Source organism: Pholis gunnellus (assembly GCF_910591455.1).
Source record: "Pholis gunnellus genome assembly, chromosome: 6".
In the NCBI taxonomy this organism is placed as follows: Eukaryota; Metazoa; Chordata; class Actinopteri; order Perciformes; family Pholidae; genus Pholis; species Pholis gunnellus.
This window is the reverse complement of record NC_136532.1, coordinates 10,172,724-10,183,274: the sequence shown is the minus strand read 5'-3', so window position 1 is coordinate 10,183,274 and position 10,551 is coordinate 10,172,724. Positions and strand designations below refer to the sequence as shown.

Sequence of the window (10,551 nt, the reverse complement as noted above, 5' to 3'; positions counted from 1 at the left end):
AACAAGAAGAGCATGCACATGGAAGTGAAAACGGGAAGCATCGAGTCTCATTGGTGGTCCAGAGAACAAGTCCAGGTTAACGCCAAAACAGTGAGCTAACCTTTCAAACTTAGTCTGGACTTGACATCAAGACCAGAGTCAAAAAAACAAACATGATGGAAAGGCCACACGCCTGTTCCTCCAGCCAGCTGTAGGTCACAGCACAAGACAATCTGATGACCACTGTGTCACAGAAGCAGGCACTCTAATGTAACTTTGAGCTGACGGGATTTTGACGTAGTAAAGTTTCATATCTGAGTATCTACAACATTTCCAGTCTGTCTGCGAGTACTCATCTTTAATTCATGAAGACAAGCACACGTTGCCGAGCCTCCAGTACACAAAGAATAAACTAACCAAGACTCTGCCGGTGGAAACCTGCCCCTCAGCTCAAACAAGCAATCTGCCAAGAGCAAACACTGCAACACCATATATTTAACAGCCACAAAAGGTTGCATTATTATTTCTGTAAGTGTCGTGTTATTGTTATTAATGGCTGTGCTGAAGTCGAGATGTCAACAATTGTCTGACAGTAACGTTTTTCTAATCTGAATCTTTTGAACATTTCTGTCTGTGTTTGTGCCCACAGCTAGAGCAAAAGTTGACTTGTCTTCTAAATCTGGAGACAATTAGCTGCTGGAGCAGAAATCAAAATGCCAGAGCTGGTCATGATGTAGGTCTAGGGGAGACAGATTTCAGCTGCACAATGGTGTTTTGACAGGGAGCAGGGAGACAGAAAATAGTAGAGCATGGAATTGTTGGACGGAGCTCACTTTCTCTCTTTATCGTCCCCGTTCTCTCTGCCCACATTTCCCACATCTGTAGAGCAGATTATTCTGGTGGTGGATGGGTAAGATTAACCCCTAATAAGACTCCACATTAACACCTCGCCGCTAGTGTGTCTGGCTGTCTACGGTATGACAGATTAGCTGCTGAAAGCCTTGTGGTACACGGTGGAGCAACAACACACACCTTCTCCAGGTCACGGAGCAGGGAACAGGATAACCTTTGGATTTGACTTTTTACAGCTACATCTCTGTCTCATGTGCACACACACCAAACATCCACACCGTCACTTCCCCTCCTCCTTACATCTCCCTTCTATTAGAGGCCCCGTGAGAACTAGACACACACACACGATTCCTAGAAGAGTTGAGCCTTTGCCCCTCAGCCGGGGTACATTGTCTTCCCCTGTGTGAGAGTAGGAACATACAGTGTATTAAGAATTCATGGTGCATGTCTTGGAATGCAATGATCCATGATAGAATGGGTCCTCGCAGACTGAGGACCACAGGCAACATGCGACAACACACACACACCCACACACACACACACCTACACACACACACCTACACACACACACACAGAAGACACATAACATGTGAAGAGGCATGGAAACAGGCAAAAGCACAAATACAAACACAGGTTTATGCAGAAATAAGCACGCAAATTCGTGCTCGACGAGTCGCACGCATACCCATTCAGGCCAGCATGTACATGCCTCTGGGGGTACAAAGATACACAAATCATGACATTCATTTTCTCACACATGCAAAGACGCAGACACGCACTCCCATGTCTTAGAAAATGGCATTTATGGATGCCACCTGTCCGTATGGGATCTGATAAACACACCAGGGTCTGTCCTGTTTAGTTGAATTAAGTCTCTGTAGTTAACACACGGCACCAGCCTTTCTCCTTTGCTTTGACTTCCTGCACAGCCCCTCCTCTCCTCTCCAGCGGTCCCATCCAACACACACACACATGCATGCACGCGCACACACACACACACATACAGGGGTTGTCTCCGCTAGTGGTGGAAGTTATCCATCACATTTTTCATTCCCTCTCTCCATGGAGCCCCTTACAATCACCTCATCTTTCCTCATCACATCTGCCAAAACATTTCTCTCACGCTCAGCACTGACGGGTTTCAAGCGTTCCCCCTGTAAAAATCTCTTCCACTTTACTGTATTGACACAATGTGGACTTTTAGGGTCAGGCCCATCGCCCCGAATCCCAGGATCACACTTCTGCCTTGTTTGCAACGCAAGAGAAAAATACTCCTTTGATAGATAGAAGTCTCGCATGTTGAGCTGTATAACATAGAAGTATTTCAGGATAGCAGTTAATGATTATTTTCATCATCGATATATTTGACGATTATTTTCCCAAAACATAATAAGAATAATATAGAAATTGTCTGTTACAAGATATTAAACACAGAAAAGCAGCAAATTCTGCCATTTGAGTGCCAAAAACAACTCAAACAATTGGTTGATTCACATAATAGTTAACCGCTGTTGTATTTTACTGTTCTGTATGAACTTCATTATTCTACTTCATTTGATTCTAACTTGGACAGTCATCTCCCACCGTGCTTTCTAACAAATGGAAGGAGCAACAAAAAACTATTAAGTGATGAGTCAAAGCAATTTAGTGCAACTCTTAGCTTTAAATTAAGACTTTTAGTACACATTGATGCCTATACTGAGGTCTGCCTTTAACGTGTTGCTGAAAAAGACGCCGTTCTGCAAAATCATAAATCAACACCACCGTGTCCAACGAGAGCAGCTGAATCAGAAAACACGGACATCTTTATTTGAAAAAGATCCCTAAAGCGTCATGAGACGGTTTGACAAACACTAGATCAGGGCTGATAATATCAGACACTCAAAGGAAATATTCTTTTGAAAACTTAAAACTAACCAACATTGTGGTTTGAATTGTGCACAGACGGCCACAGGATATCTGGATTGGATATAGATGGCAAGCATGCAGAGCGCGCTGAAAAACAGTTGAACATGACATGGAGAAAGCATTGTGGAGAAATAAGAGTCCTCACTGCCAAATGATTTGCAATAAATGTTCCTTCCAAAAGTACAGAAAACTAAATATAAACGCTTCATTTACTAATGAGCCAGAGTCAGTTTTATGGGTTTTGGCTGACATGTGGAACTTAAATGCTCTAATGTGTTCAGTAAAACTAGGATAAATGAGGCCGACACAAATGGAAACTATGCCTGCTATTTCAGTTTGCCTGAACCAATAAGTCAAATTCTTACATTCACAGATTATTGGGTTTGGATACCTATAATTATAAAGTTGGATTCATTTAGTTGTGATGGTGGTGCTGCAGGAATGCTGTAATAACTCGTTTCTTGACCAACCTTTAACAATTGGAGGTATTGGCTGCTGGACTCCCGATGCAATAAAGAATGTAAGCAGGAGATTCGACGTACAAAAACAAGTAAAAACATTATATTAGGGGTTTATTTCGGTCAAGACAGTTAAAAGGCTTTCGTTACTGTTTGAATACTTTAATAAACAAAGTAGATAATGAAGAAACCACAACATTAACCAATAGGTCTCAGAGGGAAATGTGTAAATGTATAGCAACCTGAACACTGTGCGTGTGCTGCCGTCTAGTGGCTTCAGTGCAACACAACTATTGGACGACACAGTTTACAAACAATATATTGACTCAACCTTCAAACTGCTTTTTTCTGAGCAATATCTTCTTGTTTTGGTATTTATAACAATAATTGTTGAAATGTATTTCAGTGTTAAACGGTGAAAAGCATGGAATGACTTTTCCTCCGGGGTCTTGTGTGACACACAAACTATTCTATAATGAGGGTTTAAAAGTAATTTTTATTTTGCATATGAATGTTCATTAATAACAAAAACTGAAAAGTGTTGACTAAAATGCCACAAAATGTCTGTAAATACCAGAACTAGAAGGTCATGCATTAAAACTTCTTTGTATTTAAATGCGTCCGTGTTGGCAAAAACACGCTGCTGTTGTAATCAAAAGAGAATCATTTATACAGAGAAACCTGGCTGTGACATTTTTGTTAATCTAAAGTCATAAGTCATATGATACGTCTCCAAAACGTGTTCAGAACTAACAAAGATGGGAACAAACTAAAAACACAAACGACAGGGAGAACTCCGCCACACTTCCATAGTCTCTGAGAGGCCTCCATCCTCCCCCCTCACGTTACAGACTGTTGGCCTTCGACGTGAAGCTCTTCAAAGTTTCCCTCAGCTTCTGGAGAGCAGCTTTATCTTCTTCCACAGCCTTAGAGCAGACGCGTTGAACTCTGCCGTGCAGATCCTCCAGGCACTTCTGTTATACAAGAACCACAGGAGCCGATGGGTTATAATACACACATTGATGTATTAGAACAATACAAACACAGGTACAGGTGCAGCATGAATAACAATGCCATCGGATCAAATGTCACTGCCACAGTCACAGCTAAACAGCGAAAGGCCTACGATGTTCTTACGTCAGTCATGTGCTTGTGATGTTTGCGCTAAAACAAACTGAAGAATGCCCGACAAATATTTTCTTACCTCTGTGATTGACAAGTGGTTAGCAGCTGTGGTAAACACAGACGCAAGGTTATTGGCTACTGTTCGCCGCTCCTCATTGGTCTCCTGCAGCACCAGGTGGTACCTGAAGAAGAGACGGCCACAAAAAGACTCATCGGTTAGACACAGACAAAAAATCTCCCGGATTTTAAAGCTCACACATCATGAAAATGAGAAGAAATGAGGCAGCGGCATCGAGATGAACACGTTAACAGACACTGCTTTGTTCTGTAGTGGCTGTAGGCTCCAGCAGGATGAAGTCATCCTGCAGACATAAATGTTGTTGATGAATAAACAACATTCACTCACTGCTGTTGCGCTGCCTTCAGGTGTTGCACGGACTCGTCGTAACCATAATTAACCTTCTTCTCCAGAGTCGTACGATGGTTCTCCACCGTCTCCACCTCGGCTGCCCAGTCCTGCTCCTCTTGGGCGAGCTCCTTCACAGCACACAGGAATCCAACCGTTACTACATGAATGATGCACCTGTGCACACACTGTGTGTCGCCAACATGTTGAAATGTTTCCTCATGCACGGTTTTTTCCGCCTGACATGTGACATCTGCTGAATGCAGAATGGCATTTCCTACCATGAAGCAGAATGAACTTTACCTGCATGTCAGAATCCAATCGTTCATCCAGCTTGCGGATCTGCTCTCTCAGCTGCTTTAGGTCATTGGACTTGTCCAAGAGGTTAGAATTCACCTTAAAAAGACACACACACACACGTTTGAAAATAACAAATGTGATTTTTAAATAATATGCACTTTGGTATATTGTGTGTCAATAAGAGAAAGGGTTAATAGGGTGCACGATTTTGTTACCTGTTCACTCGACTCCTCCAGACTGAGTTTCATGTTGGCTAATCGACTGTTCTCTTCCTCCACGTCACTGAGCAGCTTTCTCAGGAGCATCTACAACACACACAAAAAGTCATCATCACAAATCTAATTCCCAAGGCCTACAATGGCGTAAACATTTAAATATAATATGTCTAAAGCAAAAAAAAATTGGAAATAACCTAAGCATTGGGATAGTAACCTAGTTCATACTGAACTGAATTAAGATCCATCAAAATAGAAAAGTCTGGTCTTGTGCAGATCGTTCACCAGAAGTACCTGTATCTGTGTTTTGTGTTGAACCATGCTGCCGGGTCCACAATCAAAAGGCCTGATCTCAAAATCATGACCACAGGCGTTCTCTGCAGACATTGGTATCAGCTTGAGTTTACGTGCCAGCTTGTGGTACTCGCCGACCTTCAACTCCACCTGGGTTTGAGGAAAGTAACAAGAAGGGAAGGGCAAGGAAACGAGTTCAATCAAAGCCGCTGGATGAAGAACATCTGCTATTATCAATCTATATCGAATACAAATGGGGAGCAAAAAAACACGGACAAAAGATATCATAGTTTAATATCAAATATTAAGAAAGACGGTAGTACTCCTGCTCCTCTGTGCATACAGTACCTTCTCTTTGACTTTGCCCAGAGCGATCTGCTCGCTCCACATGTGCTGTTCAGCATCTTCAAGAGCCTTGCTGAGGCTGGAGATGGTCTGTTGGAGTTCTCTCTTCTCTCGGTTGATCCTCTCGACATCAGCTGGAGTGAACTTCTGGTTCTGCAGGAGGAGCTGCAGCTCATTTTGCTCACGTTTTAGAGACTCCAGGTGACTGCCTGCAAAGATAAAAAAAAAAGAAGTCCCATAAAGAACTATGAAATGTGTAGTTCCAGTTACTTAATGCATAGCAGTAATTCAGACGTCTTCACGGTGACTTAACACGGAGATCCAGACGTATCAGACCCAGTGAATCCTATTAAAGAGCTGACTGACCAGTGGTCTCCAGCTCATCGCTCAGCTCTGAAGCTCTGTTCTCCAGGTTCACTTTAAAGGACTCCAGGTTGCTTCGATAACTCTGGAGCTTCTTGAGGTCGGCCTGCAGCTTCATTCTTCCCATTCTCTTGGTCATGAGACGGTCCTGTCCAGGAGGAGAGAGAAAATCATACGTGTGAGTTATTGTTACTCGCACTGAAGATGTTTAATATTACTGAGTGAGCGACCAACCAAAAACAACCCAAAGTATTCTGTCTATAACTTTAAAACGTTTGCACCTCCAATAATTGGATCTTCAGTTCACCGTAACCACTTAGAATTATAACTGGATAATGAGGTTTCACTGTATTTCAGAAATAGTAATGTGAATATCAATATTTTGAAATCATAATTGAATGTGTGCACATGTAAACGTAAAGGTCTCCTGACCGTGTGGCTCTCCTTCTCCAGGCGTTCCAACTCTTCACTGAGTATGCTGTACTTCTCCTCCATCGAGGCCAGCAGGGCCTCGTCCACGTTGTACAGTTTCTCTGTGAATAGAACACAAAATCTTAATTGGAACTAACAATTAACATTATGCTTGGATATATATACAAAGCAATTCATTCTTAAAAAAAAAAAAAAAAAAATAATTTCATGAGATGCTGTGCTTACTTAGTTTATTGAGGAATAATTCATCCACCTCATCAAATGAGTCTTCACCCTGCATGAAGCTGGAGTACGCCTCAGCTGTGTAGTCCAGCAGGAGCTGCACAGAACAACGTGAAAGAGAAGATACAAATAAACACAACCCTGTAACAAGGAGGTTTTGGTGGATTGTTGGTGCCGGGTGCTGCTGAGTACCTTGTTATACTCGGCCCCCTCCTCGATATTAACGCCGTCTTCACAGAAGTCACTGAACAGCAGCTCCTGCTTGCTGAAACACCGGTTGATCTGACACACGGAAGAAGCACAACTAGTTTCATCAAACATAAAATGACACAAGTTTAGTTTATGCTGCATGCTCTGCAAATGAACCTGGTTTTATTCCACTGAAACTGTTGTTTGCTTCTCACCTTGACATGCTCAATAAGCCACATGAGCGCACCAAGTGCCTGAGGCCAGGTGTGCGGAGCTCCAACAGAATACATTGAAGACTTGGAGAGAACAAATGGATACCTTCCAGAAACAGGGAGAGAAATAGAGACAGACAGTCAGCACTGTTTCTTAAACTATAGAAAAGGAGCCCACAGCCAATGGTAAGGTACCTGCATGGTCAGACATCTTGTACCATGACTTTGTTCGATGCTGAATCCATTTTTAAGATTTTCTCTCCGCCTTTTTTTCTATAATTGTTAATACAGCCCCAGCTATTGAATTACAGTAGTGCTAAACCTTCTGAATACACGCAGCTGGGCAACCAAGTGCTTCTCATGGTGAAAGTTACCTCATGGCTTTCAGGATAGCTGGAACCTCCTCCTCCACCTTTGAGTTTGGCATCTCAAAGGTTGGGTCTAGCTGACGGTAGACAAACTCAAACACCTTCACGAACTCCTTGGTAGAGGGAGACTGGAGGGTCTTGGCTGACAAAGTGCCCGGGTAACCCTGCTCTGTCAAGAACTGGAAGGACATGAGAGAGAATGTCAGGCGGGGACGAGCAACAGCAGAGCTTCACACTCACATTGACCAACACCGTACGACTTTATGATGCAAATGCAGGTACACAAAATAGGTTGAGCTACAATTAGAGCCCTTCACACCTTTGTGTGGTAATTGTGTCCATGAGTTGTGTCAGAAATGAAATGAAGTGTGTGTTGCTGGCTGCCAACGTGAATTTTTGGACACAAGTACTGAAGGGCATCCATGTCTTTCCTCTCATATACCACACTGTGGATTTAATATAATGAACTTAAAGGGTGTAGCAATGTTATAACCAGCTGGTCTATTTGTGTGTGTGTGTGTGTGTGTGTACATTACATGGGCTGAGGAATAAGGTGTTTTTACCTCGTGCAGCTGTCTGATACATTGCTGAACAAAGGATTTATCATGCAGAGGTCTGGTGTCTTTCATCTTCTCCGTCCCTCCAAACCCTGACATGGTGCTGTTGCGAGGCATGCTGGCTCCTACAGTCCTGCAGGCAAAACAGTAATACACCACCACAAGATGAAATGTTATTTATCATCACAAACAGTGAATCTGACCCCTTTTATCTTAGGAGAAGGATAATGAAGCCTTCTTTAATTTACTCATTACGTAACCTTTGACCACATTTATTCTGCTAATTTTCTAATTAGTGTTTGTGACACTGGTTTATATCTAATAAGTAACTAAAGGCACACAGACGTATTACTCTCTCCAAGATCATACTCGCAGGATATTTATGTACGGAGCTTTCCTTCTACACCGTGTAAGGTAAAGACGACACATGTTGACCACGTTATTTTATCTCATTACTATTGTGATTGTACTGGTACAGTCTGTGGTTATATTGATGAATATACTCTATGTTCTCAGTTGTTCTTGACACTTTAATGGAAAGTACGTGGTAATGCAAATTTGGATGTTTCTGAAATATTATTCACTCACCGGGCACCAAAGAAGCTGGTCCGCCTTTCAGAGGTCACAGACTGCGGTTTGGGTATGTTCAGCTTTCCAAAGGAAGGCTGTTTACTGTAAAGAAACACAATTCATTGAGATGAACAATCACAAGACAGGCAGCAGCAGCTTCAGACGTACTTACAGCATTTATATAGATATGAAGAAAGCAAGTTAAAGACGGCCTTATAAGGACACGCCTGTTATTAAGTGTGCAGATGGACGATCCAGGCCAACAAGCCCGACCATACAGGGAGTGAGGGCCTTAAGATTAGTAATGAACCGAAGTGCTCTGTGTACAGCATCTAAAGAGTGAAGGCTTTGAGAAGAGGCATGCATATATAAAACATCACCAAAGTCAATCACAGACATAAATCTAGCAGCAAGAGGTCTGCTTTTTGCATCAAAAGAAAAGCAAGACTTATTTCTGGAATAAAAAAAAAACACAGCCCAGTGTGTGAATGTGAGGCTGAAATGAGAGAATCGTCAATTAAGAATCCTAAATATTCATAAGAAGATATAGATTCAATCACAATGCCCTGAAACATAACAGACTATTAACTGAGTCATCACATGTTCACAAAAAAAGTGTCAATATCACCCCATGCCAAAAAATAAGTACAAGATTAACCAATGAAGCCTTTAATTTCATGTTGTGTCCCAGTTTGTCATAACAGGTATATGAAATATTATGAAACTTAACCCAACATCTTAATCTGTCTGCAATGTATTTCAAACTGAGGCAACTCAATGTAATATTCTGGATATAAAAAGTATTATTAGACGGAGTTAGAGTACAGTGCACATCGTTAGTGGGTGTGACTAACATCAGGTTATACCAACCACACATTTGAAAGAGCGGTATACGCACGTCGTACAGGAAGCAGTATCTTTGCTCACTATATAACTAAAATATATTAATTTCTTTTTAGTTTTATGACTTCGAACCAACCTCTTTGGCGTTGTATACACCATGCTCATCCTGTTGCTGTCTTGCACTCGCATAGGCAGCGGCTCCGACGGTCTGCCGCTTGTTGCTCGACTCATCCTTACACTGGACACAAATAATAATAAAAAAGAAACAGATGCAGTTTGTTGACGTTATTCTATTGTATTACAAGTTCCGCAAAAATACATCTGCATGTTAGAGTGCTAATGTCGGTCGCATTTTTTAATTAATGCCAATAACGTTAGATATGGCTACAGCTGGCTAACGTTAGTTTATGTCAGTATCTAAGTGTATGCTGGTTAATAGCCTCGCTAAAGCGAGCTAACTAGTGAGCTAACGTTCCTCGTTCAGTGAGCTAAGTCGAGTTAACGTTAGTTGTTTTCTAACTAAATCTAATAAGCGTAGTTAGGAACTAACGTTACATCTTACGTATGTTTTACGGTTGGTAACATCGTTTAAATTACGGTAACATTAGCTAGTAACTGTAGCTAAAGCCAAGCCACAATAACAGCGACTGGAAACATATTAAGCAAGCTAAAAAATAACAAAATGACTTAAAATGTTTATCTTATCAACTTTTAAACGTACCGCTCCATATTTCGACGATGAAAAGTTAATGTTTACAACCGAACATCTGAACGGACGTAGTACCAGACAAACCCCGCCAAAACAAAATTGCAAATATTGGATGGCGGTGACGTCACCAAAGTACGGAGAGCCATTTGGTCCAAGAAGGCTTCGTAATGCGCTTTACAAATACGACTTTTCCACAGCGTCACA

At 41.8% G+C, this 10,551-nt stretch overlaps 1 protein-coding gene across 1 annotated transcript; it reads right to left on the bottom strand.

Moving 5' to 3' along the window:
* Window positions 1-3,420: 3,420 nt before the first annotated feature.
* ndc80 (NDC80 kinetochore complex component) lies at window positions 3,421-10,442 on the bottom strand. Its single transcript, XM_079160539.1, has 17 exons — window positions 10,360-10,442; window positions 9,775-9,876; window positions 8,814-8,897; window positions 8,232-8,358; window positions 7,675-7,847; window positions 7,304-7,406; window positions 7,092-7,181; window positions 6,903-6,996; window positions 6,678-6,778; window positions 6,249-6,393; window positions 5,886-6,091; window positions 5,538-5,687; window positions 5,244-5,333; window positions 5,032-5,124; window positions 4,729-4,859; window positions 4,402-4,504; window positions 3,421-4,171 (listed from the first exon to the last, which is right to left on the bottom strand). The coding sequence occupies exons 1-17, from the start codon at window positions 10,365-10,367 to the stop codon at window positions 4,043-4,045; spliced, it is 1,929 nt and encodes a 642-aa protein (XP_079016665.1). The 5' UTR covers window positions 10,368-10,442; the 3' UTR covers window positions 3,421-4,042.
* Window positions 10,443-10,551: the final 109 nt, after the last annotated feature.

Excerpts from the sequence above, each read along its gene's own strand:
- ndc80 (XM_079160539.1), bottom strand. Across the intron at positions 8,898-9,774 it reads GTGTATACAACGCCAAAGAG|TAAACAGCCTTCCTTTGGAA; the intron begins GTTGGTTCGAAG and ends GTTTCTTTACAG. Across the intron at positions 6,779-6,902 it reads ATTATTCCTCAATAAACTAA|AGAAACTGTACAACGTGGAC; the intron begins GTAAGCACAGCA and ends TTCTATTCACAG.